General features: G+C 32.9%; 1 protein-coding gene across 3 annotated transcripts; it reads right to left on the reverse strand.

The window, feature by feature from the left end:
* Positions 1-296: 296 nt before the first annotated feature.
* On the reverse strand, positions 297-23,731 carry LOC125817826 (cold-responsive protein kinase 1-like). 3 transcript variants are annotated; one of them, XM_049497337.1, is made up of 8 exons: positions 4,007-4,421; positions 2,629-3,026; positions 2,146-2,268; positions 1,718-1,845; positions 1,421-1,631; positions 1,088-1,319; positions 858-999; positions 297-751 (listed from the first exon to the last, which is right to left on the reverse strand). In XM_049497337.1, the coding sequence occupies exons 1-8, from the start codon at positions 4,375-4,377 to the stop codon at positions 437-439; spliced, it is 1,920 nt and encodes a 639-aa protein (XP_049353294.1). In that variant the 5' UTR covers positions 4,378-4,421; the 3' UTR covers positions 297-436. The 3 variants fall into 3 exon arrangements, with proteins under 3 accessions (XP_049353294.1, XP_049353295.1, XP_049353293.1); XM_049497338.1 differs by lacking the exons at positions 1,088-1,319; positions 1,421-1,631; positions 1,718-1,845; ... (1 more) ...; positions 2,629-3,026; positions 4,007-4,421 and adding exons at positions 20,671-20,719; positions 20,806-21,037; positions 21,129-21,339; ... (2 more) ...; positions 22,136-22,533; positions 23,326-23,723 and having other exon boundaries at positions 385-950; XM_049497336.1 differs by lacking the exons at positions 297-751; positions 858-999; positions 1,088-1,319; ... (3 more) ...; positions 2,629-3,026; positions 4,007-4,421 and adding exons at positions 19,767-20,247; positions 20,569-20,719; positions 20,806-21,037; ... (3 more) ...; positions 22,136-22,533; positions 23,326-23,731.
* Between the last annotated feature and the right edge of the window lie 329 nt (positions 23,732-24,060).

Consider the following 24,060-nt stretch of genomic DNA (forward strand, 5'->3'; position numbering starts at 1 on the left):
TCATCTAATAGATGTTAGAGAACATTTCTGTTTACTTAATTATGTCTTTAATATGCCCCGTCATGTGCACCCAACACGTGAATTTTTTCTTGATAATGAGCAGCAGATCTCTGCAAGTTCTAGTATTATCTTTAACTGTGTGACCATCTCATCTAAAAGCTTGAGTTGTTAGAGATGATGTACTTATTCGTTTAATTATGTTTTCAACAAATCTTTAGACTTCTCATCACTTGCGGAGGGCGAATCTTGACCATAACTTCAATTTTATACATTTATTGTAGCTTCACTCTTCCTATATCAGACTTAAACTAGTTACAAAAATCATCTATATTACAACCAAGCAAAACAAACAAACAAAAAGAACGAAAAGGTAAGGAAGAAATTGGATGCTAGAGTGTCAACATAATTTTCATATATACAGTAAACTCTTATGTAGCTAGCGGCCAGTGATATCAGTAAAAGTGTTGGTTGCATTAGAAGCTGATGATCCAGTAGTCATGGATGAGTTCGCGATTGTTATCGTATCCATGCTAACGAAATTAGGCCTGCTAGGAGTTCTCCTGTCTGTGCTACGCTCACTTAATAGCATGACAACAATTTCAGACATGCTTGGCCTAAGACTTGGAGGTGATTGTGTACACATTAAGGCAATCTCTATGATTTTCTTCACTTCTTGTTCGTTGTATTCACTGAAATCTAAAGTTTCATCCACCAGTTTTACATGCATGCCAGCTTCGTGAAATTTCCACGCCTATTTTAACAAAGTGACAAGTGCATTTCGAATAGGAAAGCTTTGTTGGAAGAAAGAACTTAGTGATAATATGAAAAGAAGATGAAATTTGAAAATGAGAACAGACCTGTTCAAGGAGATATTCAGTTTCTTGCATATGATTGCTCCTCCGTCCACTGATTATTTCAAGAACAACAACACCAAAGCCATAGACGTCAACCTTCTCTGTTAGATGTCCATGAATTGCATATTCTGGTGCAGTATATCCCCTGTTTCAATTAGATCTCGTTGATATGTTTGCTATTCTCATAATGTTTTTACTGATATAAGGAAAGAAACTCGAGCAGTTTGACTTACAAGGTACCAGCAAACTTAGTGCTGACATGACTCTGATCCCCAGGTAAAAGTCTTACAAGCCCAAAATCAGCAATTTTTGGCTGGAATTCATCGTCTAGTAGAATGTTACTGGATTTTATATCTCTATGGATGATGCAGACGTGGAATTGCTCGTGCAAGTAGGCAAGGCCACGAGCTGTTCCGATGATTATATCATATCGTTGCTTCCAGTTGAGCATCCCATGTTTATCACCTGCAAAACCATGAGAGGTAGGATCTGTTTAAATTTTTATTGAACATAAAGATTTGACTTGACTCGGAGAAAAAATAATAAGCCGGATAGACAAAATCAACCATATAAGTATCTTTCAAGGCTGCCATTTGCCATGTATTCATAAACAAGTACTAGCTCTGCTCCCTTGTTAGAACATCCCAAAAGACGGATGAGATTGCGATGATGAACGTTGCTGATAAGCCTAACTTCAGTATCAAAATCTGCCTTTGCTCTGCTAGATACCATTGCTAGCTTTTTAACAGCAACTACATGTCCATTTTTCAAAGTGCCCTGTTCAATAACATAAATATCATCCTATGAATTAAATTTGGAGGATAAATGAGTAGGATTCGGTCAACTGTTTCAGCGTTACCTACCTTGTATACATCACCAAAACCACCTTCACCGAGTTTATTACTTTCATTGAAATCTTTTGTAGAATTTTTTAGATCCTTGAATCTGTAGTTCACAGGACCTCTCAGCTCAGTTGCTCCCAGTATATTACCTGAACACGAGCTATGATATCAGTTACTACATAAATAAACATAAGGACAAACGAAAGAAGAAAAGAAAACCCCGAGTTCCATCAAGGCCAATCACAAGGGGCCAAGCAAAGGAACTCAAGGACTTATACAATGCTTGTTCTCACTAGCAGAAGGTGATTCTATTGTCTTTTCAGTATAGTTATCGTCTACTTCTTTGAAATTGTTTGCGTCTAGCTTTATTTGTTGCTTTTAATTCTATCTTTTTCTTGTTTCGTATTTTGGATCACATCAAATTGATAAGGTGATCTTCCATGTCTTACCTCTTTCTGCTGCCTGTGGTTTTCTTGATAGTCGATACCATAGGAACACAGCCAATACAATCATAAGAAATCCTACACCTCCAACTACACCCCCGACGATGACTTTCTTCTTGTTTGAGCTTCCTGCATAAAACACCGCCACCAATTTTAACTTCGTCTTAAAATGAATGAGGGACAATACATAAACAGACACTCAAACATGGCCACACCTGGCAACTAAGCAGACCAACTTTGAGAGCGCACATCTAGACACATCAACTTGATCTCAACTAACAACTAAACACTGCAACTCGTCAGTCGTCCCCAGAGTGTCTCTGGACACCCGATGCTGGCATGGAACATAAATTTTGGAGGTGTCTGGATGATCATTTTGTAAGTTGGAGTGTTCAATTGACATGGTGAAAACGAGTAGAGGTGTCTAGATGTGCTATGCCAATGAATTAATAATAGTAAGGTTTGGAAAAGGAGAGCTTCATGTCCTACCTCCTCCACCAAGCAATGGTCTGATATCAGTTATCTGGTTATCAGGAAAAAAGTCTCTATTCGAGTACCTCATAAAACAGGCTCCATCGAAAGCCCTTCCTTCTGCATGCTTAGGCAAACAGCCTTTTATGTTTGTATATGCCACTGTCAAGCAATCTTGGCAGTCGCTTGCAGTGATGGTTTCAGCACATTGTGCTACTCCATAGACAGTAACACCAGCTTCTTTCCTCTTCATGGCTGCAGAGAAGCCACGAATTCTTGGAGTTGCCATGCTAAGATCATTCAAAAGCTCTAGTGCCACAAGGTTCAAAGCATGCGGCAGATGAGCTGTTCGATTCCCACAGAACTCAGCATTTGCTGGACTTGTAGCTTCACGGTAGAAATTGTTGCTCTCATACCTTAAAAAAAATGCATCATTTAGAGTATTAAGCAATCATTTTCATGCTCATGAATCTTCTTAATACAATAACATACCCAGTGTAGTCCCACAAAGTGAGATCTGGAAGGGTAGAGTGCACGCAGATCTTACCCCTACCTCAGACGTAGAGAGGTTGTTTCCGATAGACCCTCAGCTCAAGGAAAAAGGAATCAAAGCAATCTAGAAAAAGAAGTAACGTATGTGGAAACATAACAAAGCATGCTGTACAGTAACTACATCAAATCAAATCTTCTTTTAATTTACTACTGAAAACTTATTGTTCACTGCATCCATTATGGGTTTCAACCTCTAACAATTAAAAAATAGGCTGCTTCAGAAAGTGGTATACATATTGCACACAATAAGGTATGGAATAGTTCTACTTGTCACAGTGTTGAGTTTCAGTGACTTTTTTTCCTGTGAATCAAAGATAATCACAGATGAATAAAGAGGATTTCATACCAAACGAGATCGTTTATTTGAAATAACGATAAACTAATAGCTTAGTTCTTACTTGTATTCAGGCCAATAATGACTTAAATATTGCTGTTATGATTCTTGACTGTTACCAAACAACACTTATGATTATCATGATTAAGCTTGAGGCTGCTGCATATTATTTACTCTTTCGGTTTCAATTTGTTTGTCTTATTTTCCTTTTTAGTTAGTTTGAAAAAGAATGCCTCTTTCCTTTTTTTGACCACTCTTTCATTCTAACTTTTCACATGACATGTTTAAGACCACAAGATTAAAGGACATGTTGGAACATTTTACATATCTTTAGTTTAAGACCACAAGATTTAGAAGTCTTTTTTACTTTCTTAAACTCCGTGCCAAGTCAAAACCAAACAAACAAAATGAAACGGAGGGAGTAGTACTTAAAGGTTCAGTTCGTTCTTTAAATTTTGAAGAAAATTTGATGTGAACTAAGTGCTAGAGATATCTAAGTAAGAAACTAACCTGAGGAAGCAGCCATCATAGGCGACACGAGCACCATTAGCACCAGCGCAAGTTGTTATGCGAGAAACTGCAGTATCGAAACAGGAGACACAATCAGCTTTTGACATATACTTTCTGCATATGACCATAGCATACACAGACTGTTGTGTGGTGGCGAATCGTTTATCATGTTTAGACAACTGGTTCCTTAAATCACCAAAACTTTCATTAAGCCTTTTGAAGAAATCAGGTAAATTTGTTGCATTATAGTTACTACAGCCTTCGCCTAACAGGTTGGTTTGTGGGTTGGAAACAACTGGCTTCTGCATCAATAAACAACAGTTAAACGCCACTGTGAACCACCAGCTCCACCACCAGACGTAGTTAGCCATGTCTGAGAATTTGATCCACAGAAATTCAGGTAATAATGCAATTGAAATGACAAAATGTTTGATGGATAGATATTTACTCCATGTGTTTGGGCAGGTTCGGAACCAGGTAGGGCCTAGGAGGTTCATCTGAACCCTTTTGACGGAAAATTACCCTGTTTATATATGATTAAGATTATTTTTATGTGTATATTGTAGATATTGAACCCCCTTTGACGTCTTCCTGTGTTTACTTTTCATATTTTGATCCCCTTAGTGAAAACTTTGGCTCCGCCACTGTGTTTGGGGTAGGTCCAAATATATGTCTGAGCAGTTTTGGTCCTTTATATTTGTCAAAAGTGAGCACGTTTGGTTTTTGTCCAAAAATATTTAACTGATTGTGGTTATATTTAACAGGAAAAAGGATCATCTAGCCAGAGGTCTCGTAAAGATAGAGAAGTTGTTTCCCATAGACCCTCGGCTCAGTAATACATCTCAAAGCAGTTTGAAAAAGGGAATATGGAAATGGAAGCAGTAACAACAACGGAATAAAGCGCAATAATATTTGTTTTGGAGACTTTCTTGGTAAGACTATGAAGATATATTATGTAGTTCCATTTTAACAGAGGATGACAAAATACTCCCTCTATTCCATTTAAGGATGATAAAAAATGCCACCATTTTAATTAAAGCATAATTTAAATTTAATTTTTTGCTTTATCCTCGATGAGGTTCTTTTATAGCAACAAATGTCATGACATGTTTAATACCACAAGTTGTTAAAGTCTACTTCTGTAGTACACATCGACGCATAAATTGAAATGGTGGAAATAATTCTCTTCTTTGTTATTTCTCTTAATATGTTTGAAGCAAATATATTTTTAAATTGATATATTTCTAAGTTGAATCAGAAGTAGATACATGTATAAGTTCAAAATATCATTTCCCAAAAATAGTGCAACTATTCAAATTGGACAAAGAGGTCATTTTCTTTGTTCTCTTAGTTGCTCAAAGTAGACCACTAACTTGTCTTCTCCTTCTAGCTGGCTGCTAATGTAACATCAACTTTACGTGGTGTGAATCCGAATTAGTCTGGTGCTCTCATGCAGATATCGAACATCTGGTGGAAAGCCAACTGCATTATTGTATTGAAGTGGCCCTAGTAAGGTTACATCATGTGAAAGCTTCTCTTCTGTTTGTTGTTGGATTAATCACTATAAACCATGAAATATCGAATGTTGTTTTTGAATAGTCAATGATAATTGTATGTATAATCTAAGAGCAGCTAGCTTTCCCGGGCCATACGATGGATGATTATAGGGATGGCAATAGGACGGGGAGGTTTAAGTCTTCCCCTGCCTCTGCCCGCCCCGTTTAAGTCAATGCTTTATTTAGGTCTTGCCCTGCCCCGTTTAACCTTTGTGACACTTAACTGCGCTCTATTCATACGCCTTGATGGGAAGAGTTATCTGACACCTGTGTTGGTGGAAATTAGTTGGTTGAGGTGCTCGCAATGGGAAGAGTTATCTGACACCTGTGTTGGTGGAAATTAGTTGGTTGAGGTGCTCGCAAACTGACCGTGACAGGCTGACATTATCATAATAAAAAAAGAAGAGGAGGTTGGTGCTATATTATCATATATTATTATAAGTGGGAAGAGCTTAACCTCAAAAGTTGAATTATGAAAATATCCCTATATTAAATTAAAAAAGTAATAAAAATTAATTAATTAAATAATAATCATATATTATATTATTATACTAATGCTAATCATCATATACCTACTTGTTTGTTTTCTCCGTTTGTTGGCTTCTCATTTCCTTCCTAAATAAAAATTAATTAATTAAATAATAATAATATATTATATTATTATACTAATGCTAATCATCATATACCTACTTGTTTGTTTTCTCCGTTTATTGGCTTCTCATTTCCTTCCTAATCTTAATTATTCTCTCTCTACTTATAAATATTCACCTATTGTTATAATAATTATAATAAAGAAGGGGAATGAAGAGTTGTAAGGTAATTAATTATGAGAGAAATGTTCACTTTATTGCTATATAATTATGATAATAAAATATAAAGATAATGAAGAGTTGCAAGGGTAATAAATTTTGAGAGCTATAATATAAAATAAAGAGAATGAAGAGTTGCGAGGGTAATAAATTTGGAGAGCTATATATAATATTTGTGTAGCAAAGAGGTGGCCAGTCGATGGTCATTATTTTTGCAAAAATGCATGATCATTAAATAAAATTTTCATTTCTCTCTATATACATTAGTTGATTACTTATTACTTTCATTGTATTTTTTTGCTTTTTACAGAAGAAAAATATGTATAAGTTCTAAAAGTTCATACGGAGCATGCAATGATGGAAATGGATATTGGAAATTTTCACGGAGGTTGAAATCCATTTATTCACAAAGTTAGTTTTTAACATTATCTAATATATTTTCATATTTTGAGAAAATTCTCTTTTAATATTTAGTTTTTAGGTAATTGTCGGAGGAATTCAAATCGGTGCTTTCACTGATTTACATACTTTGGGTAAGTGAATTGAACTCTCTTCTTCCTTTCTTTGTCATTTCACATAATATATATATATATATATAGTCGTTGCTTTTCTTTCTTCCATTTAATTTTTCACCTTATTTTGTTAGAGCTTAATTTTTCATGTTTCAGATCTGACCTAGCTATCATCGTTGGAAGATAATTATTCTAGATAATAATTATGACCATATCTAACTATTATGTTGTTTACCTCATTTTGCTCCAATATTTCTTTTTTGGTTCCTTTACACTAGATCTTCTAGGTACAGAAGAAAAGAATATCATTGTCTTTTTAGAACTGTCAGGGATAGTAGCATTAGTGTTGCATTTGGATCGAAGACGTCATCATATGTGATAATATTGATAGATAGAGAATGAATATTTGGAGGGCCGATCTTTTAAGTATACAACTTAACAATTGTATTTACACCAACATAGCAATACTTTTTTTTTTCAATTATATAGCAATATTTTTTTTTCAAAAGTAGAATTTAATTTATTTTTTTAAATTCCAAATCAGCCACGCTTATCCCGATTTCCATAAATTTCTCCAATAATTTTACCTTCCCTAAATTATTCAAATATGTTAAAAAAATAAATCGGAACAATAAAATAAATAATAAAAAGAAAAAGAAAAATCGGAAATTAAAGCATGACAGCCCACAATTTATTTTTTAATTCCTTAATTTTCTCCCCCTCTTTTATTTACCTTCCATAAATATCTCTAATATAGTTATTGCTTCTCTCTCATAATTCTAATCAAAATCAGACTCTATACCTTCACTATTCTGAAAGTGTGTTCAATGGATTTTTTTCAGCACGACGGGAGATGGAATGAAACTGGTATTCACCATAATAATTGCTTCGATTATGGTTGTTTTAAAGTATATTTATTGGTTTTATTGATTTTTTTATATAAATATATATATTGTTATAGCTTTATTGATTGGTATTTTTTGGATGGAATTTGTAAAACATAAACTATATTGTTCTCAATTGCTTTGTACCATACGTAGGTACTCGCCTATAGTTAAATTATTGGTTAATTAGTGGTTTATATATTGGTGTAGTCCATATATTTTGAATGCATATGTTTTTTAGTTAGTGGCGTATATACACCAAAATATTATGGTGTATTTTTGTTGAATTTTTATGTTATTTATCGGGTTATTCTACTAGGCACTATTATTTATTTTGTATCTACCAAAAACAAAACACCAACAAATATAAAATAAGATTTTATAAAGTTTTGTTATATGACAGTGGTTAGTTTGTTTATTGGTATTGTTTGGTTAGTTTGTAGTTCAAATGATGATATATATATATCAATTTGAAGAGTACACAAATTTTTAATCCTAATATACACCATAATAATTGTAAATACTAAAATTTATACCAATTCTGTATAGCATTTAAACCAGTAAATTAATTTTAGCATTCTTTATCATAAATTATACCACTATAATGCACAAATATAAGTTGGATTGTTTTGAAGTATTTTATTGGTTTTATTGATTAAACGTTTTTATAAACATATATTGCTATAGCTTTATTGATTGGTGTTTTTTGGATGGGATCTTAAATATGGAGTGTAACAAGTATGTATTAGTTTTTAATTATTATTTTTTTAGTTTGATTGCTAAAATATATAGTTCATTTTATTTTTTTATTGTTTTAAGTTTTTTTTTGTTGTTTTTCTTGCTTGATTTTTTGTGTAAATAGATATGTTAACTATGAAAAATATTGCTTGAATGACTGCTTCGTATATTGTTTGACACACAAATTTGAATTAATTTGATTATATAAAATGATTGAAAAATTTTGGGTTAAATTATGGTGTATATCTTGGTCTAGTTTATGTATTTCGTACTATAGTGTACTATACACCAAAATTTAATCATAATGTACAATATTGTTCAAGATAACAATGTTAAACTATCATGTGCACTTTTTTTTTTAATTAAGTTGAAAATGGTAATTTCTTGGTTAGTTTGTGGTGTATATATTGATGTACATCATATATTATATATTAGATTGAACTGTACACCAAAACATCACCATATTATACACCAAAACGTTACCATACTGTACACCAAAGCGTCACCATATTATATAGGGATAATACATATATTGGACCTTAAACTTGGCTTCAAATTTTAACTTTGACCTCCAACTTTCATAGTGCACAAACAGACACTTTAATTATCCAACCTTTTAATAAATAAACACGCGTGTCTTACCTGGCAAAACGCGTGATGTGCACGTTTTTTGCGCGAGTTAGGAGTGATTTTTGAGGCCTACAACAGTAAAAAAAAATGCTGAAATGACAACTCTACCCTTAATTAATTTTATTTTATTTTTAGTTCAAAAATGCACGTGTAAAGTGTTTAATTAGTTGGCAGCCATTGAGTGGCTCACTAATACACGTGGCAGTGTTTGCATTTCACGCTCTTGGCTCCAAAAATCGCGTGTTTATTTATTAAAAGGTTGGATAGTTAAAGTGCTTGTTTGTGCACTATGAAAGTTGGAGGTCAAAGTTAAAATTTGAAGCCAAGTTTAAGGTCCAATATATGTATTATGCCTATTATATATCATTTCTAATTAATTTGTAATTTAAAAAATTATAAATAAGTGGTTGTATTATGATGTTATACATTCTTGTATGTTAGTATGTGTCTAACTATTTATCGAAATGTATCACAGGAATGTATGTGGATTTCAAGATTGAAGGAGTGATATATGACACAAACACCAAAAAGACGTTTACCAAATAGATACAATACTTTGTAATTAATTTTATTTTTTTATGAATGGAATTTTTACTAATACTAGTGATTTTTTCATATATATATATTGGTATAATTATTTATTAATTCGATGATAAATATTGATAGATAGTTGATAATATTATGGTGTAAGGCAACATATAGTTGAAATATATAACAAATATTAATGTTATAATCATGAATTTTTACTTCATGTGCAATTTAATTATTTGTTGGTGTAAGTTATTCATTGTGATTAAAAATAATTGTACACCAAACTTAATCTACAATGTACATTATTTAATATACTTTTTTTAAAAAAGTTAAAACTATTGAACGGTGCTATGGTTTATAATAGGAGTAAAATTTGATTATATTTTGGTATAAGTTATTTATTATAATTACAAAAAAAATGGTCAACGATATAATACAAATTCTATACCATTTAATATACTCACCCCCCACCCCACCCCTTTTTAACTAACATATATAAAATTGAAGAGAGAAGTAAAAAAAGATCTTCCCATAATAGTTGAAATGAAATTAAAGAGAGAGAAAATAAATTCAATAGTAATTGTATGAAATTAATGAGAAACGTGTTTAAGGATAGAAATCATATTAATTAGATGATACATTTTTACTCCCTAAAAATTAGTGTCAAAATCTAAAAAGATAATTAGAAAAAACGTAATTGAAGAGAGAGAGAAAATTAGCATCAAATTCTAAAAAGATAATTAAAAAAAAAACGTTGAAGAGAGAGAGAGAAAAAATTAGCATCAAAATCTAAAACAGATAATTTAAGAAAAACGTAATTGAAGAGAGAGAAAAATATTTTTTACCATAGTAATTGTATCACGTAAAAAAGAGAAAAAAAAAATTCAAGTAAAAGAAATGTATGCAATTATAATTGTGTTGATAATCTAAATGGTAAAAGTAATAAATAATGAGTTCCATAAAATAAGCCACTAAGGCACAAAAATAGGTATAAACACGTGTGAAGATATATATATTTAATAAGCTGTCATATGTATAATTAAAATGTTATTGTTATAAACAAAAAAAGTTTGAAACTGTTTAGAGGGAGAATATTTGATAAATATTAATATCCTAATTATACTTCATATAAAAGGCACAAAATATTAATAGTAAGAGAGAGAAAAACCTGTAAAACAAAATTAAATTAAATACAAAAATTAAATGTTTGTTATGTATGTAATTTAAAATTTTAGTTTGTAATTAAATATAAATATATTGATATTTTGTTAATAAAAGTCTTAAGGAGTATATTTTTGTAATTTTCACATATTTGGAAGACAATAGATTTTATCACTATGTATGGATTAGAATGAAATAAAGATATATACTCTTTTATACACTAATAATTTTTATATTTTATTTTTTATTCTAATTGATGTAGATGAAGGATACATATCTCTCGAAGGTGTTTGGAAATGTTCCAAAAATTTAAATTTTGGTTTCATTTCATGTAAATTGGTTCCTTTGTAAGTGATTTTTATATTTATTCTTAAAATTTTCTTTTTATGTTTTCAAATTGGATATAGGATCTACGTGTAAAGTGCGTAATGAGAGATTATTGAGGATAAGTTATATCGACATATTCATACCATTACATATTATATTATCTTAATTAGCTTCACATTTCTTGCTTGATGGCAAATGCAACATTCCACTGTTATGATTTAAAAAAAAAAACATTCCACTATTATGAATTTTATTTAATGAATATGATGTAAATGATAAAGTTAATATTGTTAATTTCAATATTTTCTATATAATAATTCAATAATATGGGATAAATGTGCAACGCACGTTCCTAAGGACTAGTTAATTAGAAATAGACAACCATGATGTGGGGTTAATTCATTACACTCAATAAGTGTTCTATAATATACACTATTTTCCTTTTATCTTCATTTTTTTTTTTTTGATGACAAGGGAAACCCGCAGCCGCTACCCTTTGGGTGCGCACAGGGTAAAACTTCCGCTCCTATGCAATAGCTCGCATACCACATAGGAAAGGTAACCCGCACTAGGCAAACCTGGTGCAACGAGCTCGACCCAGAAGGCAAACCCCTTGCTAGTAACATTTATTTTGTTGAAAGGTGGTTTAGTTTGCCAATTGGTTGGATGACATTTTACAAACACATACATGTTCTTGTTGTCCCATTTAACACAAACACACCTCTTCATCCTGCTTCTGATTCTCCATCTTCATCTTCAGCATCTCCGCCTTCGGCTTCGGCTTCTGCTTCTCCGTTTCGATTTCACTTACGCTGCTTTTGGGAAAGTCCTATGTGGCGTCCTACATGTATTATGTCAAGCAGGACATGTATGTCTATTTGTGCAATTTTATACAAGTTTTAAGTGTTTTCTTGTGCACATACAAAGTTGAATGACATAGATGACTGAAGCCAAATTAAAGGGCATATTTATGTATTGTGTATATTTTTCATTCTAATTTGTTGGGGGTTGAGTAATGTAAAATGGAAATTTTACATAAATGAATTCTTTTGGATTAATTATTACCTTTTGGTGTTTTGGTATTTTTTAATAGGAAAAAAGATAAAGATACCCCCGAACTATCGTAAATGGTATGCAGATACCCTCCGTCATACTTTTGGGACATCGGTGCCCCTACAGTCCAAAAACTAAAGCATATATGCCCTTCTTTGTTATTTCTCTTAATATGTTTGAAGAACATATATTTTTAAATTGATATATTTCTAAGTTGAATCAGAAGTAGATACATGTATAAGTTCAAAATATCATTTCCCAAAAATAGTGTAACTATTCAAATTGGACAAAGAGGTCATTTTCTTTGTTCTCTTAGTTGCTCAAAGTAGACCATTAACTTGTCTTCTCCTTCTAGCTGGCTGCTAATGTAACATTAACTTTACGTGGTGTGAATCTGGATTAGTCTAGTGCTCTCATGCAAATATCGAACATTTGGTGGAAAGCGAACTGAATTATTGTGAAGTGGCCCTATTAAGGTTACATCATGTGAAATCTTCTCTTCTATTTGTTGTTGGATTAATCACTATAAACCATGAAATATCGAATGTTGTTTTTGAATAGTCAATGATAATTGTATGTATAATCTAAGAGCAACTAGCTTTCCCTAGCCATACAGAAAATGAAAGCGATGGATATGGCTACAAGGATGGCAATAGGACGGGGAGGTTTAAGTCTTCCCCTACCTCACCCCTCCCCATCCTGTTTAAGTCAATGGTTTAGGTCTTGCCCTGCCCCATTTAACATGACACTTAATTGCGCTCTATTCATAGAGCCTTGGTGAAAAGAGTTATCTAACATCTGTGTTGGTGGAATTGGTTGAGGTGATTGCAAACTGACCTTGACAGGCCGACACCACCATCACCAAAAAAGAAGAATAGGTTGGTCCTATATTATTAATTAGAAATAGCCAACCATAATTCATTACACACTCAATAAGTGTTCTATTATACACTATTTTCCTTTTATCTACATTGCTAGTAACATTTATTTTGTTGAAAGGTGGTATAGTTTGCCAATTGGTTGGATGACATTTTAAACACTTTCATGTTCTTGTTTGTCCCATATAACACAAACTCATCTTAGAATTGTAATAACATGGGAAATGATATATGATAGTATACACCTCCTCGACTCTACGTTCCTCATACTCTTCAAAAACATCGACAGGGGTGTCAGGTTCTCCAAAAGTAGTATACTTTTTTGAAGGATCACCATCACCTACATATGCAATAATATTTTTATTGTAGAATCTGAACAACATAGCTTGAACTTGCGTGTATATTATAAGTAATAATTTCACAAAAGTGCAAATCGATCCTTGAGGATTTCTGAACATTAGATAAATATATCACAATTTTACTAGAAATGTTCACATTAGGATATGATCAACAGCTACAAAGATATAATAGGTAGTAGTTTAGCCTCTGTGGTTTGCATCCAAGAAGAGCCTTTCATACTTGGATGGCAGGTAAGACTATGGGACTCTCACTTAACCCTTCTTTCTACCTACATTGTGCATGTTATCTATCTAACTTGTCTCATTACTCAAACTACTTCATTTGTATGTAATCCACAGCCTCCTCAAGGTACTGGAGGTTTCATTGAACCAAAATTGCGTGTCAAAAAAATGATATCTTAAAATAAAATTTTGTATGTTCAAAAACTATAGGGAAAGTACTATAAATTATAATTTATTCATATCAATATGATGAAAAATTCATATAGCTTGACTCTCAAAAATGAAACTACAACAACAAAAAAGGAATGAATGAAGTATTTTGGATTTGTGCCCTATTCGGGGTGGAAACGGTGTTTACCAAGAAAAAAAATTCATATCCAAAAGCTCAAATTGTGGAGACCTCTAATTAAGAAAAAAACAATAACATCCAATACACCATATCTTTAATATACTAGTTTTTAGGAGGTGTTTATATTGACTTATTTTCAATGACTTTTAACTTTTAAGTTATTTTTTAATTTTAAAAAATATAAAAACTTTTTAAAGCTGAGAAAGTACAAAAAGAAAAGAAGGTCAAAAGCAAAAAGTTGGGGGTTCCCTAAGAAGCCCATCCAAACACCCTGTTAGATGGGTTTTGTTTGGCTTGAAAGACAAAAAGTTCAATTTCACTCTTCCCTTATTTAATGCGTTTTTGCTTTCTACGTAGCATTTACTTTTTCAGAATCTTCTTTGGTTGGGATCTTCATATTTTTTTAGTAAATAAAAGATGACGGTGTAATTTCCTGGCATAGTTATTTTAGTAAATTAAGAAATCCAAAATTTGAAGTTCAACTTCTGGGAATTTGACAAGAAAACATATTTCACATTTTGCATTTTACCAGGAAGATGAGTGAGTGAGTGAGGACACGTGAACATCTATCTACATGAACATCATTTCTAAGAACAAACTTAGAGCTTTACAATCATGTGAACGGGAACATTTTATAATCTGTCATGCTCACAACTTTTGCATAAGTTCAGTCCCAATCAGTGGGAGGTTTTCTTTTTTTCACAAGTTGAAACTAGATAGGAAGACAAGATATATAGTGGCAGACTCAACCATATACAGTGCAACAAAAGCATAGAAACAAGTAATGTTTGACATTACTCTGAAATATATAGCAAGGCACGAATTTATCACATTACTCCACTACCAGTAAAACATACATGTAAATATTACTACTCTATTACCTATCTCATTGCAGTTGCTGAACGAGATTCAAATATAAAGCATCCACAAGAACGTTTCTAAGATACACATAATTCCTAGCTAGGAAACATTCATGGAGGGCAGAGATATATAGACAACTTATAAGGGGATGGGCGGGGATATGATAACATGAACCATAATTATCTTAAAACCTGACGCGCAAAAGTTGAAAAATACGGAGAAAGATATAGATTATCAATCAGATGAAAAAACAGGAGCAAATTGATATTGCATCTCGACATTGAACTGAACTTTTTTGTACTTAGAATGACCTAGCTACCACCATTCTTGGTTCGAATTCATAAGTTCGAGGCCTAAACATGATGGTCATGTCAACTCATTGATGATTTCAGAACAAAGTATATACATGAAAACATTACTAGGAATGTGATATAAGCAACCAAACTAGAGCAAAGTAGTAAGGATGTGAGAAGCAAGTATTAGATTAACCAATGAGGAGCAATACCCCATGATGTCTCTTCTTCCTCTTCCGGAGGTATACAAGGAATTCCAAAGATAAGATGGGGTGACCTTGTCAAGCAATGCATCGGTTTATACGTGAACGACGTGCCCTGAAGCTGAAGCTGAAGTAAGCAAAATTGAAAGACAGAATCATCAATCAATCACGATATTTTACAGATAAAAAAAGTCAGTTGAGTGTAAACACATACCTCCTCCTCCTGTTGATTCATCTTCATCTGCTCCTTGTTCTTGTTGTTGATGTGATGTAGATCCTCCATCTCTGTTATGAGATCCTGGTTTTCCATCTCACTATCCATCTTCTGCTTCTTGTTGATGTGATGTAGATCGTCCTCCTCTGTTTTTGCGAGACCGATGCTATGAAATACTGTGGTTCAGAACTTAAACTCTTGGTATTGAAAGAGCTTTTAATCCGTTCAGCTACTCCATGAACCTGAAATTGAAGAGGAAAGACAGAAAAAAAATGACTAAAATTTGTAATTCTTTAGTAGATTTTTTCCTCTAGAGAGAGATTGACATTAACCTGTGTCATCTAATTTACCCACAACGACTTGCACCATTTTAGTGGGGATGTACCACTTGTTGTAAAATTTCTTTGCAGCATCTTTGGATAAAGCTTGTATTGACTCTGCTGTACCATAGCTAGGCATTGCATTCTAAAGGATATATATATACATAGCTATTATTAACATGGTGTTTGAGATTTGCAAATAAAAAATATATATGAGGAAACATACAACCTTTGTTCCTGGATATATGTATGAACATAAAATTTGGTTACGATGGCTCTTTACATCACAAGAGAGAAATCGAATCCGGTGTATCATACGTTTTTTTCCTTTTCGAATTCCTCTTGAGTAAAAGTTAAGAGCAAAACAATACCATTAGCAGAGAAAAAACAACAAGTTGTAAGATTCAATAGCCAAACCTTTCTACACATATTTCCCAATTGTGAAACTACTTTCAAGGCATCCTCCATGTTATTCACTGAAAACACATATGTGGTGTCATCATGAGAAAGCTTCCAAGAACTCCAATGAACATTAGTCCCAACAAGAACATGAGAAAAAACAAGTTGCTGAACAACCCACGCCAACTTGTTTTTTATCATGTTCTTGTTGAGACTAACGTTCATTGGAGTTCTCGGAAGTTTTCTCATGATGAGACCACATATGTGTTTTTAGTGAATAACATGGAGGATGCCTTGAAAGTAGTTTCACAATTGGTAAATATGTGTAGAAAGGTTTGGCTATTGAATCTTACAACTTTTTTTTTTCTCTGCTAATGGTATTGTTTTGCAGTAGTTAACTCAAGAGGAATTCGAAAAAGAAAAAAACGTATGATCTCTGTTGTTCTTCATTTTCACAAATGGACCTGAAAAAGCCCCAAAATACAAACTGAATGTACTCACAAAAACATACATGTATGTATCTATATATTATTTCATAGCATCGGTCTCGCAAAAACCTAAAATAATTTTGTTGAAAATCACTTCTAGATCTGATCTAGAGCTAGAGCTAGTCACAAAAAAATATTAACAAAAAATTAAATTGCATACCCTGCCTTGACAATCAGCTTCAACTTTATCGCTCCATGTTTTTTCTTTTGTCCATCCAGTTGCTTGATAAGGTATACAAATCCATTTGCGAGTTGTTCGCGCTTGTAAGGATAGAATGGAGGTGCAGAAACACTCTTCCTCTTCCTCTTCTTCCTCCTCCTGTTGATTCATCTTCATCTTCATCTGCTCCTTGTTCTTGTTCTTGTTGATGTGATGTAGATCGTCCATCTCTGTTATGAGATCCTGGTTTTCCATCTCAGCTACGCCCTTAATGCAATCCTGCTTCTGATTCTCCTTCTTCATCCCCCAAAGTTCCATTCTACGAGTCATTATCTCCAGATCCAGCAACGTCATCAGCCACCGCAGTCTATCATCCATCGCCATAACCCTCTTTTCTTTCCTTCTTCAATTTCAGTTTCAATTACAATTAGGGCAGCACATCCACCTTATCTGTGGCCCGTACCCGTATGTACAATTGGTGCCCCGCCCGATTCATTTGCATTCCGCCCACAAATTTTATTACTTGTATAAGTACTACTCTAGATAGATATTCAAAGGCCCGTTTACGGGCCCAATATTATAATATTTTGGGAAAAATAAGCAAATATCCCATAAAAGTAAAATAATTATAAATATATATCCCTTTACATTTATATCCCATTAAATAATTACACTATATACCCCCTTAACTAATTTCGCTTAATTGATACTAAATCGGTATCATATACTCCCTCCATTTCACAAAGAATGACCTCCTTTCCTTTTTAGTCAGTTTCAAAAAAATGACTTCTTTCCTTTTTTGGTAACATTTTACTTTTTGCTTTCCACGTGGCATGTTTAAGACCACAAGATTAAGGGCAATTTTGTACATTTGACATAACTTTAATTTAGGACCACAAGATTCAAAAGTCTTCTTTAATTTCTTAAACTTTGTGCCAAGTCAAACCAGACCAATCTTTTTTAAACGGAGGAAGTATATTGTATTGGTATCATTAAGACGGATAATTTTGCTGAATTGATACTAAATTAGTATATATATACTGTATTGGTATCGTTAAGGTTTGATGTTAAGAAATTACTCATTAGTCAATGATACTATATAGTATCATTGACTAATGAGTAATTTCTTAACAACAAACCTTAATGATACTATAAAATATATATATACTCTTATAGGATCATTGACTAATGAGTAATTTCTGAATAAGAAATTTTAATGATACCACAACAATATACATATATACTCTTAAAGTATCATTGACTAATATGTAATTTCTGAACAAGAAACATTAATGATACCAATACATTATATATATATACTGATTTAGTATCAATTAAGCGAAATTATCAACTTTAATGATACCAATACATTATATGATACCAATTTAGTATCACTTAAGCGAAAATTATCACACTTAATGAATGGGGGTATGGAGTGTAATTATTTATGAGAGAATGGGTATTTCATGAATTACTTTGGATTTGGATATGAACTTGTAATTATTTTGAATTTTATGGCTCATTTATGTAGTTTTCCCTAATATTTTATATGGAAAAATTACTTGGATTCATACATTTTAATAAATATTACTCATACGTTTTATTTATTGTCATTTATAGCAATACTATGTTAAATCTGCAATATGTATTAAAAGTGAATTATGTATGTAATATATATGTATTAAAAGTGAATTATGTATGTAATATATATGTATTATAACTTTTTTTTTAAAAGATATTGACACATTGTATTATAAGTGTATTAAAATGTGCGATAAATGTATTATCCATCAATAAAACTTATATTATATGTGAATAATAAATTGTTATTTTTGTAATATGTATTAAAACTGTATTATAAATGTATTAAAAATGATTAAGTGAAAAGAAAATATTATTGCTATAGATGGTAAATATTTTTTTATTATAGTATATTTATGTAAGTTTCCCTTATTATATTATAGTATAACTTACAAGAATTCCTTACATTTGAAGATTAATTACATCTTATTCCAAAAGTTTCTCCAATTACAAAAATCTCTGATTCTTATTATTCTCAGATATATTTCTTGGTTTTCCAATATATTACAAATGATATATTATTTAATGGGAGGGATGTATCCGAGAGGGGAGAGATGTATGAAAGGGGATAGGGATATATCTGAGAGGATAGAGATGTATTTGAGAGGGAATAGAGATGTACTCGAGAGGGGATAAGGATCATCTCAAGAGGAGATTTTTGTAATTTTTAAAATGTTAAGAAATTTTATAGATTATCTTAAGTTGTGTATTTATGTAATTTAATTATATTATATATGTTTATTTTTAAAAAAAAGTTAATCATGAATATTTTAGTATTGACATTTCTATCGCTATATATATAAGAGCATGTCATTGAGGGTAAAATGGAAAGCTATAAGTCAGTCAAAGAGTTTCCAATATAGACAAGTGTCATTCCTTTGGGAATAGACTAAAAAGGAGAGAACATCGTAAATCCACTAATTCACAATTAGATACTGTGATCGTTTCGGATTAGGAATATGCGGTTTTCTGTTTTCAATTTATTTGTCTAGTTTTGACTTGATACATAGTTTAAGAAGATAAAAGAGACTTTTGAATTTGTCTTAGATTAAAGATATGTATGAAGTACCAAAATGTCATTTAATCTTATGGTTTAAACATATCAGTCGGAAAGTTGAAACTAAAGAGATGCCAAAAAAAAGGAAAAAGAATTGTTTTTGTAATAAACGGAAAAGGAAAGTAAAACAAATAAATTGAAACACACAGACTAATATTTTGCAAGTAATGCTACAAAGAGCAATTTGGAAAAAATTATATAAATGTTCTACTCTTTCTTGTACTTCCATCTTTTTACTATTTATGTGAACATGAGTATTTAAGAACCATTATGGGGCCAACATAATCTCTAGACCTCAACTTGTTTGGGACAGAAGCGTAGTTGTTGTTTGTTACAACATACTAGCGGCCGGTGAAATCACTAAAAGTGTTGGTTGCAGTAGACGCTGATGATCCTGTAGTCATGGATGCGTCGAATGCTTTACTCTTATCCATGCTAATGATAGTAGGCCTGCTTGGTGCTCTTGATTCTGTGCTACGATCGCTTAATAGCATGACAACAACTTCAGACATGCTTGGCCTAAGATTTGCCGGTGACTGTGTGCACATTAACGCGATCTCTATGACTTTCTTCACTTCTTGTTCGTTGTATTCATTGGGGTCTAATGTCTCGTCCACCAGTTTTACAGGCGTTCCAGTTTCGTGAAGCTTCCATGCCTATTTCACCATGTCACAGATAAATGCATTTAGAATGGGGAAAGAGAAGTTGGATACTTCAACTATCCGTTTAGCTACCTAAACTATCACTCTTCTTGTATGAAAAACACATCTCGATGTTGAGTTGACCAAATATTTGTTCCCAATCGCCAACAGGCTCATGTAAGCCAACTCAATATTGAGGTATGAAACTTGCAAAAAGGTGATAGTTTAGATATGTAAATAGAAAGTTGAGGTGTGGAACTCATGAAAATGTGATTGTTTAGATTTGTTTTATCATTAACTCAAAGAAAAATGGTATATTTGAAAAGAAGAATAGACCTGTTCAAGGAGATATTCAGTGACAGGCTCGATTTGCATATCGTTGCTCCTCCGTCCACTGATTATTTCAAGAACGACAACACCAAAGCTATAGACGTCAACTTTCTCTGTTAGATGTCCATGAATTGCATATTCTGGTGCAGTATATCCCCTGTGTCAATTATATCACATTGAGTTCTTCACATTTTTTTCATAATGCCTTTACTTATATCAGGAAACTCGAGAAGTTCGACTTACAAGGTCCCAGCAAACTTAGTGCTAACATGACTTTGATCCTCAGGTAAAAGTCTTACAAGCCCAAAATCAGCAATCTTTGGCTGGAATTCGTCGTCTAGTAGAATGTTGCTGGATTTTATATCTCGATGGATGATGCAGACGTGGAATTGCTCGTGCAAGTATGCAAGGCCACGAGCTGTGCCAAAGATTATATTGAATCTTTGCTTCCAGTTGAGCATCCCTCGTCTGTCGCCTGCAAAACCATGAGAGGTAATATGAGTTTTAAGACTTTTCCTTGATTTGACTCAGAGAAAATAGAAAGGCGGATAGATAAAAATATCAACCATATAAGTATCTTTCGAGGCTTCCATTTGCCATGTATTCGTAAACAAGTAGTAGGTCTGATGCTTTGTTAGAACATCCCAAGAGACGGATGAGATTGCGATGATGGACATTACTGATAAGACGAACTTCAGTCTCAAAATCTGCTTTCGCTCTGCTTGACATGATTGCTAGTTTTTTAACAGCTACTACATTTCCATTTTTCAAAGTTCCCTGTTCAATAACATTAGAGTCACTAAATGAATAAAACATCGAAAATCGAAGATAATAAATGACTAAAATTAGGATCTTCATCTGTTTTCGTGTTACATACCTTGTATACATCACCAAAACCGCCTTCACCAAGTTTATTACTTTCGTTGAAATCTTTGGTAGCAATTTTTAGGTCCTTGAAGCTGTAGCTCACCGGGCCTCTTAACTCAGTTGCTCCCAGTATATTACCTGAATATGAACTACTATATCAGTTAACAATATACATAAACGAAAGGACGAAAAAGAACTAAAGAAGATACAGAAATGATCATCTGCATTTGACCTCTCTCAGCTGTCTTTGGCTTTCTTGATAGTCGATACCATAGGAAAACAGCCAATATAATCAAAAGAAGTCCTACACCTCCAGCGACACCCCCTATAATGGCGGCTTTCTTCTTGTTTGAACTTCCTACATAAAGCAACGCCACCAATTATAAGTTTGTCTTAAAAAGAAGAGTGAATGGTCAAAAACACGTCTAAAGTATCCCAGTTTTTTGAGTTTCATATCTGAACTATCTGGTGTGCAGGTCTGCTTGAACTATCACCAACTATTTACCAAAAACACACCTCAACTATCGGTTGTTCCCTTTTCCTACCTGAAATATCACCATCGTTCAGGTAGTAAAAGGGAACAGTTGATAGTTGAGGTGTATTTTGATAAAAAGTTAGTGATAGCTCAGGTATGAAACTCGAAAAACCAGGGTACTTTGGCTGTGAACCTGTAAGAGTTGAGAAAAAGAGAGGTTTCATTTCCTACCTCCTCCGCCAAGATATGGTGTGATATCAGTTGTCGAGTTATCAGCAAAAAAAGCTCTATCCGAGAACCTCATAAAACATGCTGCATCAACAGCCCTTCCTTCTGCATATCTTGGTAAACAGCCTTCTATGTTCTTATATGCAACTGTCAAACAATCTTGGCAACCACTTTCTGTTATGCTTTCAGCACACTGTGCTACTCCATAGACAGTAACACCGGATGCTTCCCTCTTTGTAGCTGCAAAGAAATCACTAATTCTTGGAGTTGCTGTACTAAGATCATTCAAGAGTTGTAGTGCCACGGGGCTTAAAGCATTCGATTGAGAAGATGTTCGGTTCCCACAGATCTCAGCATTTCCTGGTTGTGTAGTGTCTTGGTAGAAGTTGTTGCTCTCGTACCTTTTAAAAGGGGCATCGATAGAAACGAGTTAATGATTTAGAAGGTAGTCTACATCTATGTTGCTCGGATCCTCCAAAAAAGGCTGAATCCTCTAAAATTGAACAACTTTTAAAGTATCCAACACACTAGACGATATTTTTTAAGGATCCGAGCAACATAGGTTTATGGTAAAGTTCTACTTTTCACAGTGTTGAGTTTTAACGATCTTCTTTGAATTGAAGATTACCACAACCGGATAAACATGATCTCTCACATCAAACAAGATGGTTTACTTGGAATTAAAACGACTTATGATTCTTCGAAGAAATGATCAAACTAGTAAGCAAGACTTAACAACTCTGATGTGAAAATACTAAGAGCAATTGCATAAAGATTTCTGAATAAGATGTTGGACCAAACTTAAGGGAGCTTTAATCACGTATTCACTGTCCTTAAGGAACTTATTCCCCGCTATGTTGTTTCTTGGTATATGGAAGAAGTATTCCTTCATAGGATTGACATAGTCAAACGAAATTCGAGTTCAACAAATACATAAATCTCCACAAAAAAAAAAACACACAAAATGAGTATTTCAAAGAATTGAGCTGAGAAGAACAACACCACTAACTCTTCTCAATTTACGTTGTTCAGACTCTTTAAAAATATCAACGATTCAAAAGTAGTGCATTCTAAGAGGATCCAACAAGAGCATAACATCATTTTGGAAAGTGCAAGCAGCATAATTGAGTCTATATTACTAGAAGAAACTTATATAGTCGACTCCAACTTGTTTTCAGGTGAATTAAACTCACCTGAGGAAGCAACCATCATAAGTAACACGAGCACCGTTCGCGCCAGAGCAAGTTCTGATGAGAGAAACAGCAGAATCATAACAGGACACACAATCAGCTCTTGACAAATACTTTCTGCATTCAATCATAGCATAAACAGCCTGTTGTGTCGTGGCGAATCGTTTGTCTTGATTAGACAATTGATTCCTTAGATCAACAAAACTAGCATTAAGCCTTCTGAAGAAATCAGGTAAATTTGTTGCATTGTATTGACTGCATCCTCTGCCTAACAAGTTTGTTTGTGGCTGCGAAAAAACCGGATTCTGCATTAATACAGAACCGATAATCACTACCATCAATCGCCACCACCAGACATAGCTAGCCATGTCTTAAAGAGTTATTTGATACAATGAATGGAAATAAGATTAGGTGTTTGAAGATGCAAGGTTAGTTTTATATATATATATATATACATGCATACACAGCAGAAATAGTCAACAATATGTACCAACTCCGTTCGAGATTTAAATTTCTAAATTTTAACCGTGAATTCAGACATAGAAACCTTAATTTATATTTGAAAACTAAGTAAAAATTATCATAAATTACAATAATTAACAACTTATGATATTTAAAATATATATAAAAAAAATCGGTCATGAAAAATTTGATTACTCCCAAAATTGTAAGTGTGTCGCATAAATTAGGACGGAGAAAGTATTATGACAACATTAATGCATGGTCAACGTTTTGATT

This window comes from Solanum verrucosum, unplaced genomic scaffold (assembly GCF_900185275.1).
Source record: "Solanum verrucosum unplaced genomic scaffold, falcon-dt-bn FXZP01000254.1, whole genome shotgun sequence".
NCBI lineage: Eukaryota > Viridiplantae > Streptophyta > Magnoliopsida > Solanales > Solanaceae > Solanum > Solanum verrucosum.